This window comes from Periophthalmus magnuspinnatus, chromosome 17 (assembly GCF_009829125.3).
Source record: "Periophthalmus magnuspinnatus isolate fPerMag1 chromosome 17, fPerMag1.2.pri, whole genome shotgun sequence".
NCBI classification, from domain to species: domain Eukaryota; kingdom Metazoa; phylum Chordata; class Actinopteri; order Gobiiformes; family Gobiidae; genus Periophthalmus; species Periophthalmus magnuspinnatus.
In genome coordinates, this window is record NC_047142.1 from 7,173,359 (window position 1) to 7,191,627 (window position 18,269).

Here is an 18,269-nt window from a genome sequence, read left to right on the forward strand (position 1 = left end):
CTGGGGGGCACTTAGGTGGTCTTGGTCCAGGGAACAGTGTCACATATTCCCCCGGCTGCCTGATAGATGGCCTTATAAATACACCACAGTGACAGAGGGTTAGATCCTGCTACACCGAGCTTACCTCAAGGATTAGTGTGTGAATGGAAAATAAACAACGATGAGAGGAACCGTTGTGTCTAATGCGACGTTAGACTGAGATGTGTACTTCCGGAACAACTCTGGTTTTATGACAAAAGCTGGTTTAGGAAATGCAGTACTTTGTTGTGATTTTTAAATGTCTCTGTTTGTTGGGATCAGTTTTGTATCACTTTAAAATGAGTTAATCATGAACAAATAGTTTATTAAGAATGATTCAGGCTTCGTAACAACTTAATTAAAACCCTAACCCTTACTCATAACCTTACCTTTTGTTTTAGTAGTTAATAGGCTTGATTTGCTTATTATGAATTAAGTATTTGTTCATGCTTTATTAAGGCTAATGTAGATGTGGTTGTATTTTCAAACTCTGGACTTAAAAACATAAAATGAATTGGATTTTGTTAACCAGCACATGTGTGTGTTCAAACCCCTTCTACCGCCCATTAACTGTGCTCTCTCACTATAACCTTCAACCAGGCACCAGTGGTTTTCTCTTTAAAAACAAGGACTAGTATTTGTTATGTTTAGTGCTTGACCGGTTTCTGTCGGGGTCCATTTAGACACAGAGACCCTCAGCTCATCATGTGCAGTGCCTGATGGAGTGAGTGAAGTTGGAACAGAACACAAAGCCCCTCCCCCTTTCACCCTGACCCTTACATCTGCTCACATGGTCACCGGGCCTTGACCACGCTGGTGCCCACTCCCACACATCCTCAGCCCTGACCTTTCATTTGTCCAGATTGCGTTGGGCCTCCTCTCGGTTTTCTTGGTCTGTTGTGTTGTTGTTTGCTCGTCTCTCCTCTCGTGCTGTGTCGCTGAAAGGCAGCATTAGACCGCTCGGCAAACAGACCGGGATTTGGGTCAGATCTCCAGTGTTTGCTGACCAAAGCTTCAATCTCTTTGTCTCTCCTGATGAATGCCTGTGGACGTAATAGAAAAGAAAAGTCAGGGATTTTGGGGCACAAGTTTTATTCCTTGACGAAGGGTTATTCTTATGCTCCAAACATTTAAAAGTTGTTTTCTTTCGTTGTTTAAAGCAAGAAAAAGACAGTTATTTTATTTAATTTTATCCCATTAAAAAAAAAAAAAAAAAGTCTTTCATTATTATTCTCCTGAATATAAACAATAGACACTTTTAATTTGCCATTTAATGCACAAAAAATGTCAAATTTCTTTCTCCAATGTCTGAACTTCGCCTGAACCAAATGCTTTTACTGACAGAGGGCTGGCTCTATACCCTTTATAAGTCCGATTAATAGCACATTCCTGTTAATATTGTTTATTAGGCCTATTGATTTAAACCTACACCTAAAGTAAAACATAGCAATAAAATAACAAAACAATAAAATAACATAACAGTAAAATATAGCCATTAGTACTTAGTTTTATATTAGCCCAAGGAAAAAACATTTATCTGTGTAATGCCTCAGTCGTCCAGGTATGATCCACAGTAAAATTAAACTGGACAAAAATGCGCAAATATGTTTTCACACATTACAGTTATAAAAATACTTTCCCACCATCAGTATGTTAATTTACGAGGAGCCCTTGTTTTCATGACTGTGTTTTGGACATTCGTTAACTGTAGCTGTTTACTATAGTCCCACAGCAGCGTTGCTTGTACACATCTGCTTGTGTTTACTGTGCACCAGATTGGTTTATGTTTGAAGTGCTAGGAGCCCCGCAGCCTCCTGATAATTAGCCAAGGTGTGCTATAGCTAAATATACGTGTGTCACCTGTCTAAGCACACTTTTATGTGACAAGTCTTTTCCTGGCTGTCAGCGGCACCTCACTACACTCCCAATATTCCACTCCAATTTTGCCTGCGCCTCCAACACCTGCTCCTCCAATATCCTCAGTCCGCACATGCCATTGTAATTCATGTCTTTAAATGAATGATAGCATGCGTCACAGTGTGAGTGCAGAGGCTGTGTGCAGAGGCGGATGTGGCTGGCTCCATTTACTTAGAGTAGTAGCAGGATTCTCAAGGTCGCAAATTGTGCAAGTATATTTTCGTGTTTGTTGCAAATGTAGCTTATTAAAAAAACATAGTGATATTACTATAACTCACAGCACCAGCAGCTCACATATGGACCAAATGTGTACAGACGAGGCTGTGATCAAGTGGCATTGTCAGTGGATATGGCCAGTGGTGGAAGAAGTACTTTATTTTGGTACTTAAGTACAGATACCAGAGCAAAAAATAAGTATAGTATGACGTGAAAAAAACAACAACTATTTAAGTAAAAATAAAAGTACCTGTTTAAAAATGTACTTAAAGATTAAGTAAGAGTAGCATTTCACACAGATTTTGACATCTAATAAAGCTTCAAATGTACTGATTTTGATACAATTTTGTGCTGAATTTTGTTAAACAGAAACAATTGAATCGATCTTTTTTATTCTAGCTGTATTGTTTTGTTTTGTTTTGTTTTGTTTTGCTCAAATTAGGAATGTGTTAAAAATAAACCCTCAGCCTTTTCTGCAGGTCTCAAACAATAATAAAAAAAATACTTAGAAAATACTACAGTCCTATTCAAAAATGTAGTGGAGTAGAAAGTACATATACCTGCTCTCAAATGTAATGAAGTAAAAGTAAAAAGTATCCAGTTTAAAACGAACTTAAGTAAAGTACAGATATCAAAACATTTTACCTAAGTGCAGTACTTAACAAATTTTACTTTGCTACATTCCACCACTGGATATCGTCTATACAGTTGACGACGCTACTCTGCCACATGTGCACAGGACAAATATGGAACAAGCATCTTCTTCAGTGTATCTTCATAAAGATTACATAAAAAATGTCTTGAGGGTATACAAATTATTCTGTTTATTGTTTGTAAATGTCTACTATATAGTTCACAGCTGCAGAGGTAAATTTGTAAAGAAATATGTCTAAGATGAAGGTATGCTGTTTTAATGAATGCGAGAAAATACTTGTTTATGTTATGAGTGGTTTGACATTATAACTCATACTCATAGTTGTGGTTGTTAGCGGTTTATATAATTGCCAAAGTTCAGAGCTCAAGTCCTTCACTCCATCATCTCACACTCGTGGTCCACTGGTTGCCTTTGACAACCCTCAGAGTGATGGAGAAGGCTTCTCTCAGAGGAGCGCTGCGAGGGCCTGAGTACAGCGCATGTGAGCAACTTATGATCCCATGTCACAGAGATGCAGTATCGGGCAATCAGGAGGCAAGCCCCGAGGTGAACGCACTTATTGTCAATAGAGGCCCATATGGAAAGCATGAATGAAAGAAGAGCGTATTACAGATATAGATAGTATAGTATTGTATTGTTTTAAAAGAACAGTTGAGCCGTGACCAGACAAAGAAATATTTCACTTTTGACCTAGAAGTTTTACAGGGAAAATCTGCTTTTATTAAATACTTCAACATCAACTATTTTTGACCTTTGTGGCAAATGGGGAGAACAGTTTCAGTTTTATTGAACTGATTCTAAATGTGGTGTAATAGAAAACTTAACTCTGTTCTGAATCATCTCTGCGCCATAACCTGATCTTTAGTAGCTTTTAAAACAAGATAACAGCAAGTTTATTTTTTTTGTAAGTTGACCTTTGACAGTGTATAATAGTTTAAAGTAAAAATCACTAAATGAACCAAATGACCGTGATTATGATTTGTCCTTTTCATAAAGCAGCTCTGTAGTAGTATTATGCAGACATGACTTCAGATTTCTTAAAAAAAGCTATTTTTTCTCACATCATAAAACACCATAAACTAATTTTAAATATCATAGGCTTTTAATTAACTTGTTAAATATGGGCATGGCAGCATTTTATTGTCTTCCTCTTCCAGTATAACATGAGCTCATTGTGTAGTCACATATTGTGCGAGTGTGTATTCTAGGGGCGTCTTTGTGTGCCAGTCCGGCTGTTGGCAGCGCGGTTTGATTGTTGGCAGGTGGATCACAGCTTCTCACTGCTCAAGAAGTGGATGCTGACCAACAAGAGAGAAAAAGAGAGAGAGAGACAAACCATTATGCAAATAGAAAACAAGAAAGACAAGGGGTGGCAGAGAGATGCAGAAATGTTATTGAGTGGATTGAGTTTTCATAGCCCTGGTGGAGAACTGGTGCTGGAGAAAAGCAGGGACTTCCTCCTCTGCTCCTCGTCTTACACTCAGAAAATGTGAACCTGAGAGCTGGGATCAATAAGACAGTATCTCTGTGTAACCCAACAAGTCTCTCAGTAATCAGCACACATGATGAGAGCAAGGGATTTATTATTTACCTATTGCACAAAGTTTCTATCATTATCACTTTAATCAAGTCTTGTTTTGAAAAGTAAAAAAAAAAAAAGAAGTGATTATTGGGTTGCACTGTGCTATCGATCAAATCAAATCAAGATGCAATTGTTTTAAAATGACAATGATCAGCTTTTTTTTTTTTTTTTAAATCAAGAGGTCTTCTTCAATCTGTCTCATATTAGGAAAAGCATGTTGGTTGGAGCAGAATTCCAACTTTGGACTTGTGGATATTTTTTAAATAACAAACACTTCAATATGAGAAAAAAATGTGCTAATCTTTGGTTTTGTTTTTGCCATATCTCCAAGTCTTTTGATTGATTGTGTCCAAAACACTTTGGCTTGCCCCTGTGATATTGTTTTATTGTTGTGATGCTGAACCATCCTTCACCATTGATGAACCACAGATGCACATTACCACCACTGTAGCTTTAGTTTGAGTGAACTTTATTTGTCAAATAGTGTCCAGGTCAGCAGACAGGAAGCTATAGCTTATCCATTATGGATGAGGCAGCCCATTGATTACAAGTGATAAGTGGTATTGACAGGAGGTGTGAGCGGAGCAGAGAAAGTGTTGATGCACAGGTTTATGGTTGCACCGGTGTGTCCCAGCAGACCCACTGGACAGGAGCTCTAATGGCCTGAGCCACACATTAGCATAGCCCGCTGTTGTAGCACAAGGAGCTGTGTTTTAATGAGAAACTCTGGGACCCTAGATGTAACAAAGTGGAGTCAAAGATTCACTTAGGCAAATTGATGCACCTTACTCAGGGATAACTGCTTTAAAACTATGTCCTAATGAAATGTAAGGCTGTGCTCTTAACACTGTGGTAAGCCACTCAAGAGTGGTGAGTGTTATTAAGCCAAACCTTGAGATGTAAAATCTAAAATTTCACTCACAAATATTCAACTGACCAATGTCTTTGCTTCTGTCAGATGAAGGACAAACTCTGCACACTATTGTTACTACTATTGTGGTATAATTAGATTTGAATAAAAATGGAGTCAACACGAGTTCAAACATCACATTATATAGTCATTTCATCATGTGTCATATTTTCCAAGTCTGTTCTAATATATTTTAAACTATACCAGCTTGTGCTCAGCTTTTTAAAACATCGTCTATTTACCTGTAGTTTCATTCAGTTGCCAATCCCTTTGCTTTCAACAACAAAATAATGATTCCCCAGCTATTCTTATTCACCATGCATTTGTGATTATAGATTATTCAACTGTTTTACATGAGTCAGTGTGACGGTGTATCAGGCACAACTTTTAAATGTCAAAACTAAAGCCACTGAGAATGGAATGTTTTGTTCAATATTGTTGCAAAGCACTGTGAGAAAATTACCCAGGTAGTGAGAGTATGAAAGCATAATGGTCCGTGTTCGTGACAGACAATTTACCTAATTCAACAAACGCAATCTCTTTTATCTTTTTATCTGAAAATACTACCGCTCTCCATCGCATCCTGAAATCATGTTATTATGCTATTATGTTCTGCTTGTGTACGCCACTCAAATGCCAATGGAGTGAGTTACCTCGCTCATATGACGGGCTCTATCTCTGACCTTTCGTTTTGCTACATGTCTCCCTGTATTTCCTGTTTGCATTATTCAATCTGGGCGCTGTGCATTCTATACCATTATTCTCACAAACATACCTTAATACAGCGTGGCGTCTCTCCTCTCTGTCATGGTGCAGGTGGCCGTGGAGAGCCTATATTCACTTATAACCACACAGAAGAGAGAAGGGCAGAGAGAGAGGGGAGCCTGGTGAATGTTTATGCTTTGCTTGTGGATACCTGCAGGCAGTGTGCAGCTCCAGAGGTGACGGTAAACATGCAACTCTCAACTGCTCTCTATTAATTGATTAGTCTCATTGGAATGTGTGCTAGTTTTCATTGCACTTATCCGGGCCAGTGCTCCGGTTAGCTCATAAAAAATGGATGGAATATGAAAGTGTAGTGGTTTAAACGCTCATAGATATACACAGCTAATAAAGGATCAATAAAATGTGCCATTCTCTAAAGTGGTGCATGGTTAAAGTGTTACTCTCAAATGAATTATTCACACGCCAAAATGATGACTTGGGTCAGTTTTACCAGGCAAAAACTTTAAGGATTAGATTCATTTTTTAGTCCTCTTTTGTAAATGAACTAACACCACCATTACAAACATTACTACTAACAAATATAAACAGCAATCAAATCTCATTCTAGTCTCGAGACATTTTGTTGCCCCAATTTACCACAGTGTAACTCAAAAAATATATTTTCTCATGTTTTTCTCATGTAAAAATAAACCAGCTGAGCTACGTAAAATTGTTAGTCCCAGTGCTAGCGTTTCCGTGTCAACCTTTGTTATTAATGTTGTTGATGTTAGTCTCTTCGGTGTCTGCGGAGATTCCCTGGGCTGTGATTGGCTGTGTTGGCTAAGTAAATGTAGCTCGTTTCCATGCGTTTCCATTTTCCCAACATTTCTAATAGAATAAATTAAGGAGAACGCAATCTGCAAGAGTCTGGGTTTGTTTCATGTTTGTTATGAAGGTACTAATCTAAAACTAGTACAAGTATTAAGTCTGTGGATGGTCTTGAACCTTTTCAGATGTAGTATATGGACACATTGTGAAATATTTATTATCAAGTGTTTAAAATGACATTATAATATAGAGATGATGTGGGGTTCCATTTTCATAAAAAAGGTGGATTTCAAAACTGATATGGAGGAATGAGCTTTTTTGGTTTCAAAATTGAGTCTGAAATTTTAGTATCGTGACAACACCACAAAACAAAACCACAAAAGTATCCACATGCACAGACTGATCCAATCTAAAACAACTCAACAGACACAGGTGCAGAACCCTTTGCTCCTCTCTCCAAGCTGCTTTCCCAATATGCCTCCTGCAGACCCAAGCACCTCTCTGCTGCTTCCTGACTTTTCATTTTCACCTCCTCACAGTCTCCTTGTTCCTCTTCCTCCTGTCACCCTCACACTGCCAGCAGGAGACAGCCAGGGCAGTCCATGTGCAGGCACGTATGGAGGGTCACACTGCCTTATGGGAGCTTGCATGGGAGTACAAAGCAAATAATTCTTATTCTTACTTGAAGGGTACAGGGTGAGAATCAAGTGCAAGCATTCAAAGTGACAGTTTATGGCCTGTAGGAAAAATATGTTTCATCTGGGGCCTGTGGGCTAAGAATGTTTTGACCTTAAAGAAAAGGGTCGTGTCATGTGTGTTCAGAAAGACGAAAACAAAGAAACTTACTGCCTCGGTTTGGGGGTAAATGCTGTATCCATTAAATCAGTAGATGCTTTAGTCAGCTTTATGCTTTAATCAGTAGATGTGATTAAGATTGCAGCGCGTCCACAGAGCTTTTCATAATAATAATAGTCTAGTGTGATTTTCTGGAGTACTTTCACCTTTACTTGATTGACGTTATTTTAAGTTTAATTTTAGTTTTACCTCTGCAGTCTATTTGTGAAATTTGTGAAAAAACATGGATATCTTGTTATCATCCATTGCTTTGACCATTCTGTCTGGCTTTTTGTTCTTTTGGATCATAACAGCTGCAACTATTGTAATCTAAAAGTGAAAATTATAGGTTTGCTGATTCTGCTGCTGTCTTGCACATATAGCACAAACAAACCGCTTGTATATGATTTCATAACAAAGTTTGGCTCCAGAAAGGAGAATTAAACATGATTACAGTGTTTACATGGTTGCTTATGCCTTTGTTCTCTTCCTATTTTTTGCAGTTACATTGTTGGATTCTATGTCCGCTTTGGCTGACCTGGGCTGGGAGGCATATCCAAATGAAGGGGTGAGTATACAGCAGTATACACTGCAGTAGAATACAAATGCAATAGGCCCCTTGGATGAACAGTAATGAGTGAAAAGAAAAGAAAAACTGTGCCACTATTATCGGAACATATTTACAATATTCATTTTGCATAATTTCATGTAGAGGTGGGCCATGTGCAAAAAAATGTTGCATTTTCATGATAAGGATATGCCATCAGTGTCTTTATTTTTCCTTGAAGGGGTAAATAAAGTAATTTTTCAGAAAGTTCACATGTCACTGTAGTTGGTTAAATGCAACTGCCACTGACTTGGAGTAGTGTGGAAAAGTGTGTGTTTGAGTATAGAGCTACATTAAACAGAAAAATTGCACAGCATATCTTAACAGGTCACAATTCAATTTTTATCGCCATATATATATAAAAAAAAATGTATACAATTAAGAAGAATATTCGTAGTCCATAAAATAGCATTCAAATCTGAGTGGTAGAAGTTGCTTTTAGGCAGCTCTCGCTTGTTGTGTGGTCTAAATTGGGATTCAGTGCTTGGGAATTTACAAATTATTTCCAGTGTGCTGAAAACGCTGTGCCACTGGAGAGAGCCGTTATTCACGGGTCACAAATTTTGGGGGATAGAACTGAGGAGGACGCGGGCCTAAATATCACTTATGTAACCTATGTAGACTGGTGCTGCTCCAAGTGAGTTGCGTAAGAAGCCCTTTCGCAGGTATAGGGGTTGAGGGAGTTCAGCCATATCACATCAAGAGAACGGAAGCCCAAAGCATTCAAGGCATAAATAAGAGCTCGTTCTGTATGTCAGTCCTGCACTAGAACCACTGAATAGATCTGAATCCATTCTATTGCCCCTTGAGTCACACTTCCATTGCACCATTATACTATATACTGTGGTAAATCGCAGGATGCCACACAGTATTTCATGGTTTGGGTGCAGCGAGGAAACAGGCCTACAGTGTGCGACCAAGGATATCAAGTTCACCTAACTGACATGGTCTGATTGTGCAGCCACGGCGTGTTTATTTGGCTTTGATTGCATAGGTGCTTTCAGAAGAACACAATCCTTTCCATCTGTGCCTAAGAAGGTCAATCTCATTTTGGACCAGCGAGTTATTTATGGGAAAAATGAACTTGCGCATGGACAAAGGCAAAACATGTGGTATAAGTTTGGCAGTTGAAGTCCTGAAGCATAAACTGTAAATGTTGTAATTTCCAGTGTACAATGCCAGATTTACTTGGGGGAAAAAAAATGCAGGACAGCTTTTTACAATAGCCTCTTTTCAAAATAGAAAAAACTTTGCGGCTTGTAAATTCACAAACTTCTTAAAAGGTCATAGCAGTGAATAGTGTCAGTTTTACAGTTACCAAAGTTTCTCATCATAAATTGTCAAAAGTGGAGGTCAAAGTACTCTATAAACCTTTTAATAAACAGTAATGTGAGTTATATTGAAGAACAGTGCAGTACCAGACAGTGAAATCCTATGGCAATTGTAATAATTTGTAACGACTCTATAATCACTTTAGCACGGCTCACAAAACAAATAAACAACAACCAAAATGTGAAATATCAATAAAAGCTGCTGAAATATCCGCTAAGGGTTCTGTGTTCATCCTGATGGCGCAAAAGAGTGTGAAATTCTAAAACTAAACAGCAGGTATCATTAGAATCATGAGACTATTTTCCCACAGTTAGTGCGACTAACAAGCCACATTGATAAAAACACAAGGGACAAGGGCTTCCCCATGTTTGTTCCAGCTCTAACTCTATCAGACGCCTAATCTGGACAGGGAAATTGCTATATTTAATTAAGCTGGTTAAGTCCGGGCTTTCATCTTTCTTGTCATTGACTCTTGCAGAACATGAACGTGAGAAAGCTGTTAGCCTCCATGAGAAAAGGGCGTTTGTATGGGTTTGGTCGCAATCCTCAAAACACTTTATGCTCATTTAACGTGCACTGTGTAACTTTTCTGGTGGAAGGGCGATGTTATTGCTTTTCTTAGAATGTTCTCCAGGTTGGTTTCAATGATAAAAACGCCTGTAAATCCCCAAAAAGTTCTATAGTGCAGCTTTAATATTGAATGATACTATTACACACTCATCACAACTACGATTAATTTGGAAGATAGTTTTACTTGTTCAAAAAAAGGTCTTCTGTCTTATCGTATCTTGCAAGAATGACAACTTGACCTGAAATAGTTTAAAATTATGTCAAAACAGAATGATATCTGTCAAAATATTTCCATAGTTTGAGCGCTGAGGGGAGCAGAAAGGGCAGCAGCTCAGAAAGGCCGGTGACAGGACCAGCCATTCTGAAGTTTCATATAAGGAGGGATTATCTAGTTGACCTTTCGCATTTAGAGCCACAGAATGGGCTAAACAAGAGCCAATTTCAACCAATCACAAACCACTGTCTACCTGAATTAGCCCAAACCCACACTTGACCCCCCGAGGTTAACTTTAATCCAAGCCATGCAGCGCCGGATATGGTGGAGACGGGCAGAGCGACCCACTTCTGTCACTAGCCGAGGGTGTTCCCAGTGAGGGACATAAAACAGATACGAACTAATGATGCTTCAACATGGACGCCCCCTCCGTGGTCCCTCTATGTTCAACTTCTGCTCTTGTCACCGCTAAAGCCATTCCAGACTTTGCAGGCCAATTATCCTCATAGGTGAAACCATCGGGTGATTGCAAAAGCAGGGATATTATGCTAAGCTGGTTGAACTTAGACTGATTCGACATCTCTGCTTCACTTCAAAGCAATCAGGCGAGCAGCGTTCTGATTGGCTAAGGTGATTGAGGGTTGAGGAGGGTCGGCTTCTTTTCAACATGTTAATTAGAGCTCGCCAACACGAATGTCAACATATTAACTGACAACAAGTACGTCTTTTGACATGCCAGAGGTCACTTTTGTTACATTACAAAGCCCAAAGATGTCTGGGTAATCCCTCAGTCGTCCGGGTCTGATCCATAGTAAAAGGAAAATATAAAATCTGTCAACTGAGCAAAAAGTTGTAGGAGTGAAGACGTTTCGCTGCAAAATGAAATATTTCTTTTCTATACTATTGTTTTTTTACTGGTTGCCATTTGTTGATGCATAAAACTTTTCAGCCTTGCTCAAGTTTTTACACTGTGCTGCTTTCTTAAAGTGAAAAAAAGTCCACCTAAATGTAAAATGCTTTTGATTTGGCTGTTCCTGTTTCATTTTTCATACATTTGGTCACAGAAGAATGGCCATCAATGTGAATTAAAATTAAATGTGAATGTAAAGACATCATTAGGACCAGTTAAATCGTCATGTTTCGTCATGAATTATACATTTTGACACCGCTATTCATTAGTAAAATAAAATAAATATCAGATTATTGCACTGATGTTTGAGTTTAAATGCTCGTTCAGAGGTTAAATCCTTTACCCATGTCATTATTTCATACTAATCTTGCATGTGAAGGATATTTAGGAAAATAAGGCAAATAAAAATTCTTTTGGCTTGACCTGTTCCTGAAAAGTACAATGAAAGTACGATATAATCCAACAAACTAACCCATAACCTACTTCCGATAGCTCAAGATCCTGACTCAAACAACACACCTGTTCTTTTAGGACACGCTCAAGTGACAATGAACAGCCTTGCCAACTAGAGCACCAAATCGTATAGCGCAGTAAGTGGCAGTAATCCAGCCACTCCAAACTGGGCCCACAAAGAAATAAACAAAGACATCATAAAGCTCTCTTTATCCCTCAATGACTATTCCCATAACTGCCTTAATCACCACTCCCCATGGACTTGGTTTTGTGTGTGCGTGTGAGTTTGTGTGCGCGCGCCGTCCTGTGATGTCCGACTGGTCTCAGCTCCACACAGATGGGTCCGTTTAGCTGCCAGACGCGGTGCTCGTAATTTCTAAACATTCATTTTCTCTCTCCTTCATTTTCTTCTCAGCTCTATGCACCACCTCTGAAAATATTTGGCTTTCCAAGGAGATTGGACTCGAGTAATCATAGCCCTACACAGGTCAAAACCAAGGAGAAAAATATGGCCAATATGTGGAAAAAACGCGTTGCTTAATGAGACTGAGAATGAATGGGTGTTTAAATCGATCCTAAATTAAACTTAAAAGATTAAACAGTTCTATGTATGATCATCAAACAGGTCTAGACCAGAACTAACCAAAACTTAAACCACTTGAACTGCATCGCTACAGGACTATAGCAAGAATGACATCAACCCAGGCCTTAAGCAGGTCAGATAATCAGGACATATCAGACCTAAAACTAAGATAATACCAATACCAAACCATCCAAACAGAGATAAATGAGTGTTGAAATGTGTTTACACTTCACTATCGCATGCACCTAGTTGCTTTTGTCCATAAAATTGTCATTGAACCACTTATTATGTAACTGAATAGGTTGTCAGTGACATTTATTCCAGACGAGTGCAGCCCTAGCTCCCTTTCTCCTCCTGCTCATGGCAAAGTGCTTGGGTCAAGATCAAGAGGGCTTTGGGCAGGCATACACAGCGGAGCGTGTGGTTCAACATATAGAGATTATAATCAAGAGAGCTCGCAAAGAAGAAGGCCGCGCGGTTCTGTTTAAGCACTTTGCATTTGAAGGTGAAATGTGACATGCTTTTGCTGTGCTGCTGGACCATCACATCAGATCAGGATCACAAAACCACACACAACTAGCTGCTTTTAACCTTTTATAGCAGTAGTCATTGCATAGTTGCTTTTGTTGTACTATAATTTGGCATTTTAATTTTAGAAGTGTGTGGTCATGGCAGGTGCGCTTGCGTTCATGTTTTTCAGTGACCGAAAATGAGATGCGCTCACCTCCATGCATCCTAAAGCTTCAGTCTTAGCATGATGACAGGAAGCTTGGAGCAAAGATGGTGGTCCACTCAAGTTTGACCACAATTGAGAGCTTTTGTGCCTTCGTACAGCTGTAGAGAATTTTGCGTGTGTCTCTTGCAGGATCTAGCAAGCTTCTCTTTAAGTGGATCAGAAGACATTGAAACCGCAAGCGTTTATTTTCTTTTTTTAAGAAAGTGAAATTGGATTTGTGCTGTATAGGATTTTAAGTCTAGGGTATGTCTTCATGTTTAAGTGTGTGTGCGTGTGTGGTTGGTGTGTGGACTGAAATGTTTTCCTGGTGTAAGAAGTGTTCTCAATTACTGGCCCGTAGTCAGAAGTGGAACCAGATGGCAGCAGATGACGGCAGACAAAGTAGCTCTGTCCGGCCTAGTCCTCCTTGTTCTCTAGCTTCTCTTCAGACCACAAACTCCTATAGAAGTGTTGAATATCGCATTGACTCTAGGAAAATATACTTGTGCACACAGACAAAGGCAGTCCTTCAGTATGACACAGTCCATCACTCATAATCAAACAGACACGCCATGCTTTTTCACCACAGAAAGAGGCACACTTCACTGAACCAGAGCTAGTTTCCCATGAGTAATTGCAAGTCTCGAGATGTCCTTTGTACACCGATGATGAACAGTCTTTTGGAGCCTCTCATGTCAAAGTGGCCTTGCATTTATTGAATACATATAGCATTACTTATTCAACCGAATGAATGATGTGAATGCAAAGTAGCCAGGAACCAGTAAACGTAAAAACATACAAAGTATTTGTCAAAGCTACAATTACACTTTTCCATTAGAGGGTTCACCACCTACTTGTCTCCAAAGTATGGCATTAAATGTGTCACCATGGAGACAAGCAGGTCAGATCTTTGGAGTGGTGAGCCCGTGCATTCATTCTGCTGCTATTTTGTGTGACAAATGGTACATTTAATGCTGTTTTTAACATTGCTGTGTGTTCCTCAGTGGGAAGAGATCAGTGTGATGGATGAGAGGAACACGCCCATGCGAACCTACCAGGTCTGTAATGTGATGGAGGCGAACCAGAACAACTGGCTGAGAACACGGCACATCAGCAGAGAGGGAGCACAGAGAGTCTACATCGAGATCAAGTTCACTCTGAGGGACTGTAACAGCCTGCCCGGAGTGCCCGGCACCTGCAAAGAGGTCTGCACACAATCACACACTGGCTACTGTTATATTATATATGTTATGTATAAAAATAATTTACTTGTTAGAATTAATGAGTGTTAGAGTCAGTAAACTCTTGGTACTCTATTGTTAAGTGTCTTATCTTATCTTTGCCTCAACATGTTGTGGTATGATTCCAAAGTATTTTTAAAAAATGTCCTTTTGGCAGATGAAATAAGACTTTTGAAAGTTTGAAACATAGTTGAATTTGCATAATATACAATTTTACCTTTTCCACAATAAACAAAACCCAGAGCAATAGCAAATACATAAAAATGCACTTCTCCAAATACTTTTACACTCTCAATTCATGACTATCATTTTGACTGTAGTGCCCAGTCTCTCATCTGAGTAATACTGTAGCTCCTCAGTTTTCACTTGACCATCTGAGAGTGCCCCCTGCCACTCCACGCTCTCATTACTTCAGCAGAATGAGCTCCACACAGGCTGGAGTTTGCACGCAGCTCACTGGCCGTACAGACAGATGGGCTGAGATGCAGGAGAAGCAGTGGATCAGAACTGCAGAAAATATATCACATTGGATTGATACTTGTTCCCATTGTCTCCTACACTTTACATTGTCCACTTTAGGCCTTGTCTGATAACTTCAATTTCATAACTTTGACAAGTGTTGCGTTCTCTTGCAGACATTCAACATGTACTACTATGAGTCCAACAATCCCAACCTGTGGTTCATCAAAGAGAGTCAGTACGTCAAGATAGATACAATCGCTGCAGATGAGAGTTTTACACAGGTATGGAAGTTACATAAGAGTAATCAAAGAGTATTCACAGAACAACAAGTACTACATTAAACTATGTCATATTATGTTTTTGTAAATACTGTATGACTTAAAAAAAATGAAAAACTTTGGAGATGAAGACTTTTTTAAACATTCAATTGTATTCCTTCGCAATTAAGGCTAAAACTTCCTTGACAATGTGAAATAAACCTCACTGCTAGTGCTATTAATAGAGACAGACATTGATGCCAAGAAAAAATAATTTGTTTAGAAAGTTTTATTTTCAAACTTATTTTACTGTACTTGTAAATCTGAGTGGAGAATTTCCAAAAAGATTAATTTCATCTGGCTTGCAAACGCATGCTGCTGCTCCATGGTTCTACATTCACACACATTTAGACATGTTTTTAAAAATATATTTGTCCCCGTTTGCTCGCCCGTAGTATATTACACATGCTCTGCTCCTGTCTGCAGGTGGATGTGGGCGACCGCGTAATGAAGCTGAACACAGAGGTGCGGGACATTAGTAACCTCAGTAAAAAAGGCTTCTACTTGGCCTTTCAGGACCTGGGTGCTTGCATTGCCCTAGTGTCCGTGCGGGTCTTTTATAAGAAGTGCCCCTTGACCGTCCTGAACCTGGCGCAGTTCCCAGACACCATCACAGGCGGGGACACAGCTCTGGTGGAGGTGCACGGAGTGTGTGTGAACGCCTCCGAGGAGTTTGAGGCGCCCAAAATGTACTGTAGCGCAGATGGAGGCTGGCTCGTGCCCATCGGGAGGTGTGTGTGCAAACCCGGCTTTGAGGAAAACAAGGATGTCTGCCAACGTAAGTAAACGAGGTGCTATGTTCAAATTTGTGTTTTTAATCCAGTTTTTTAATCCAGTTATATTAAGGACACTTTATTATACTCTTTAACTGTCTGGCCTCTAGTGACAACTTATAAACATATGCACCCCAGACTCCTTAATTTAATTTACTTTTAGTTATTCAAGTATATATATATATATATATATATATATATATATATATATATATATATATATATATATATATATATATATATTAAACACTCAAAATTAAATGTTATATAGACATAGCTAAACCAACCCTTATTTAAGATTGCATTTCTATTCTAGTAGCTTTGATTCCATGAGGTTTGCCAGGTTCAAATACAGATTTACTGTTATATAGCTCAACAGTTATATAATGAAATAAGAAAGAAAGAAGAAAACTACATGTTCTTAACCTTGTGTATGTCTACAACACCATAATGGAAACTGCCATTCAACACAGTAGAAGCTGTGGACACATTGTAATGCAGGCCAGGGTGAGCGTAATATAAGTCAGTACCTGTGGTGTGGCTTAGAACTGAGAACACAGTTGTCCATTTACGTCACTTCTGCTCTTATCGCATCAAAATGTGTTTTGTATGCAACTTTTCATATGACTCCATTTACTAAAACTGCTGGATTTCCTGTTTACTTGGAGTGTTTGTGTTGTGGCTGGATATTTTATTTCTCACTAACCCCTGAATGCTGAGGTATGGATGCAAAAAAAAGTGCCTATTGATGTGCATTTGCCATGGGAGAAAGATTATTGAGTCATAAACCTCCACTGACAGCATGCATACCCCGCGTGTGTGCTGGCTTTTTTGTGTTCGTTTCTATGGCGGCATGAATTTGAGTGAGCAAGCTGTAATGGAGTCCTAGCACCGTCTCACCTGTCCCCACGGGCTCACTTCCTCCCAGAAAAAGAAAACGCATTCCCAGATTCATCACTGCAAACTTCGAAATCTCCGGGCATAATGCAATTTCAGTTGTTTTGGAGGAAAAGCAGCACCCAGACGCCTAGAAAACTTGGCACTTGGGCCTTGGAGACAAAGCGAATCGGAACAAGCTGTACCCGGCAGACTTTGCATACTGGAAGAATGTGCACAGATTGCGGTGGCACTCCGGCTGCATCTCAATTAACAAAAACAAGTGCGCCTCGTAAAATAACATGTCGCGCTTAAGGTTGATACTCTTTATTATTTATCAGGTCAATCTGGCACTGCAGAAGGGTTGACCTATGACCCCTGTATGACCTCATCAGTCTGCTCAGCGAATCTTATCTCCCCTTGGAGGATAAATAAACCGATGTAAGCATGTTTAACAAGCTAGCGTCAACTCAATAAGGTCCGGCTTGTGTGCATGTGTGCATGTGTGCAAGGGTACTGATGGAGTCCTCCTGACAGGGTGGGGGCAGAGGTCGTCAGATTTATGTGTCTGCGGCAGTAACTTACGGTCAGCGCAAGCTGTGGATGGAACAATTGCTCGTTGTTATTTGCATAGTAAGGGACATTTTCAAAGAGTAAAAACAAAAGGTTGTAATCCCTTAGTAATGAACATTTAGCTGCAGGGAAGTGTGCGACACCTACGCAGTTTGTTTTGATATTAAGACGGATTTGCATACATTTATAGCAGATATTTTGTTGGAAGTTGTTCTTATAGATTGCTGCTTATAGTTTTAATGAGGAATTAGAACAGTTCTATTTGTATTACTTCATTATTATTATTTTCTGACATTCTGTTGTCATCTTAATCCAGCCAAAAAATCCCCTCACTGGCACGCACTCTGATTGACCAGCTGGCAAAAATTTGGTGGTCTATGGCTAAATCAGTCACCATTTGTTACAGTCTATTGTCCGATACCATGTTATTTGTCATAGATTCTAGTTCACCCGATCAGTACTTTCAGATCGACAATGGAAGAAACATTTCAATGGCAAAAACATTGTCCTTTGAAAATTTTTCAACCACTTCTGCATGAATGAGGGGTTACATCAACTTATTTCTTAAACCTTTGTTCTGGACAGTCAATATGCAGTTATGCAGTTAGAAATAATTGATACAGCAAAGTTAATGTACTTAAAACAAATATTAATTATTCAGAGATGACTGTGTGACAATAGCGTGTGGAGTTTAAACCGACCATCGTGAGATGTGCCAAAGAAACACAGTCAAAAGGTCGTACACATGGGAATCAAACTCGCCTAATGCATTTAAACACAGTGTTGTACAAAGAGGTGAAAAAAGGATGGCCGGGGGCATTTGTAATTATCACTATTGTGCAGGTGAACAAGGCTTTTAATAGCACCCTCAGATCCCTTTGTGTGGCTGCTCTGATGCTAACACTGATTCCTATAGAGTCTGTCCGAGTGTCCTGCCCCCCCGCCTCTCTCTCTCTCTCTCTCTCTCTCTCTCTCTCT

The 18,269-nt window shown here is 39.4% G+C and overlaps 1 protein-coding gene across 2 annotated transcripts in view; it reads left to right on the forward strand.

Annotated features, from left to right (window-relative positions):
• The window catches only part of epha4b (eph receptor A4b), a 74,173-nt gene that overhangs the window by 4,397 nt on the left and 51,507 nt on the right, over positions 1 to 18,269 (forward strand). For both annotated transcript variants that reach the window (XM_033982333.2, XM_033982334.2), the window contains exons 2-5: positions 8,169 to 8,233; positions 14,054 to 14,254; positions 14,926 to 15,033; positions 15,496 to 15,847. In XM_033982333.2, coding sequence (XP_033838224.1) covers positions 8,169 to 8,233; positions 14,054 to 14,254; positions 14,926 to 15,033; positions 15,496 to 15,847 — 726 coding nt within the window. The remainder of the gene's footprint in view (positions 1 to 8,168; positions 8,234 to 14,053; positions 14,255 to 14,925; positions 15,034 to 15,495; positions 15,848 to 18,269) is intronic.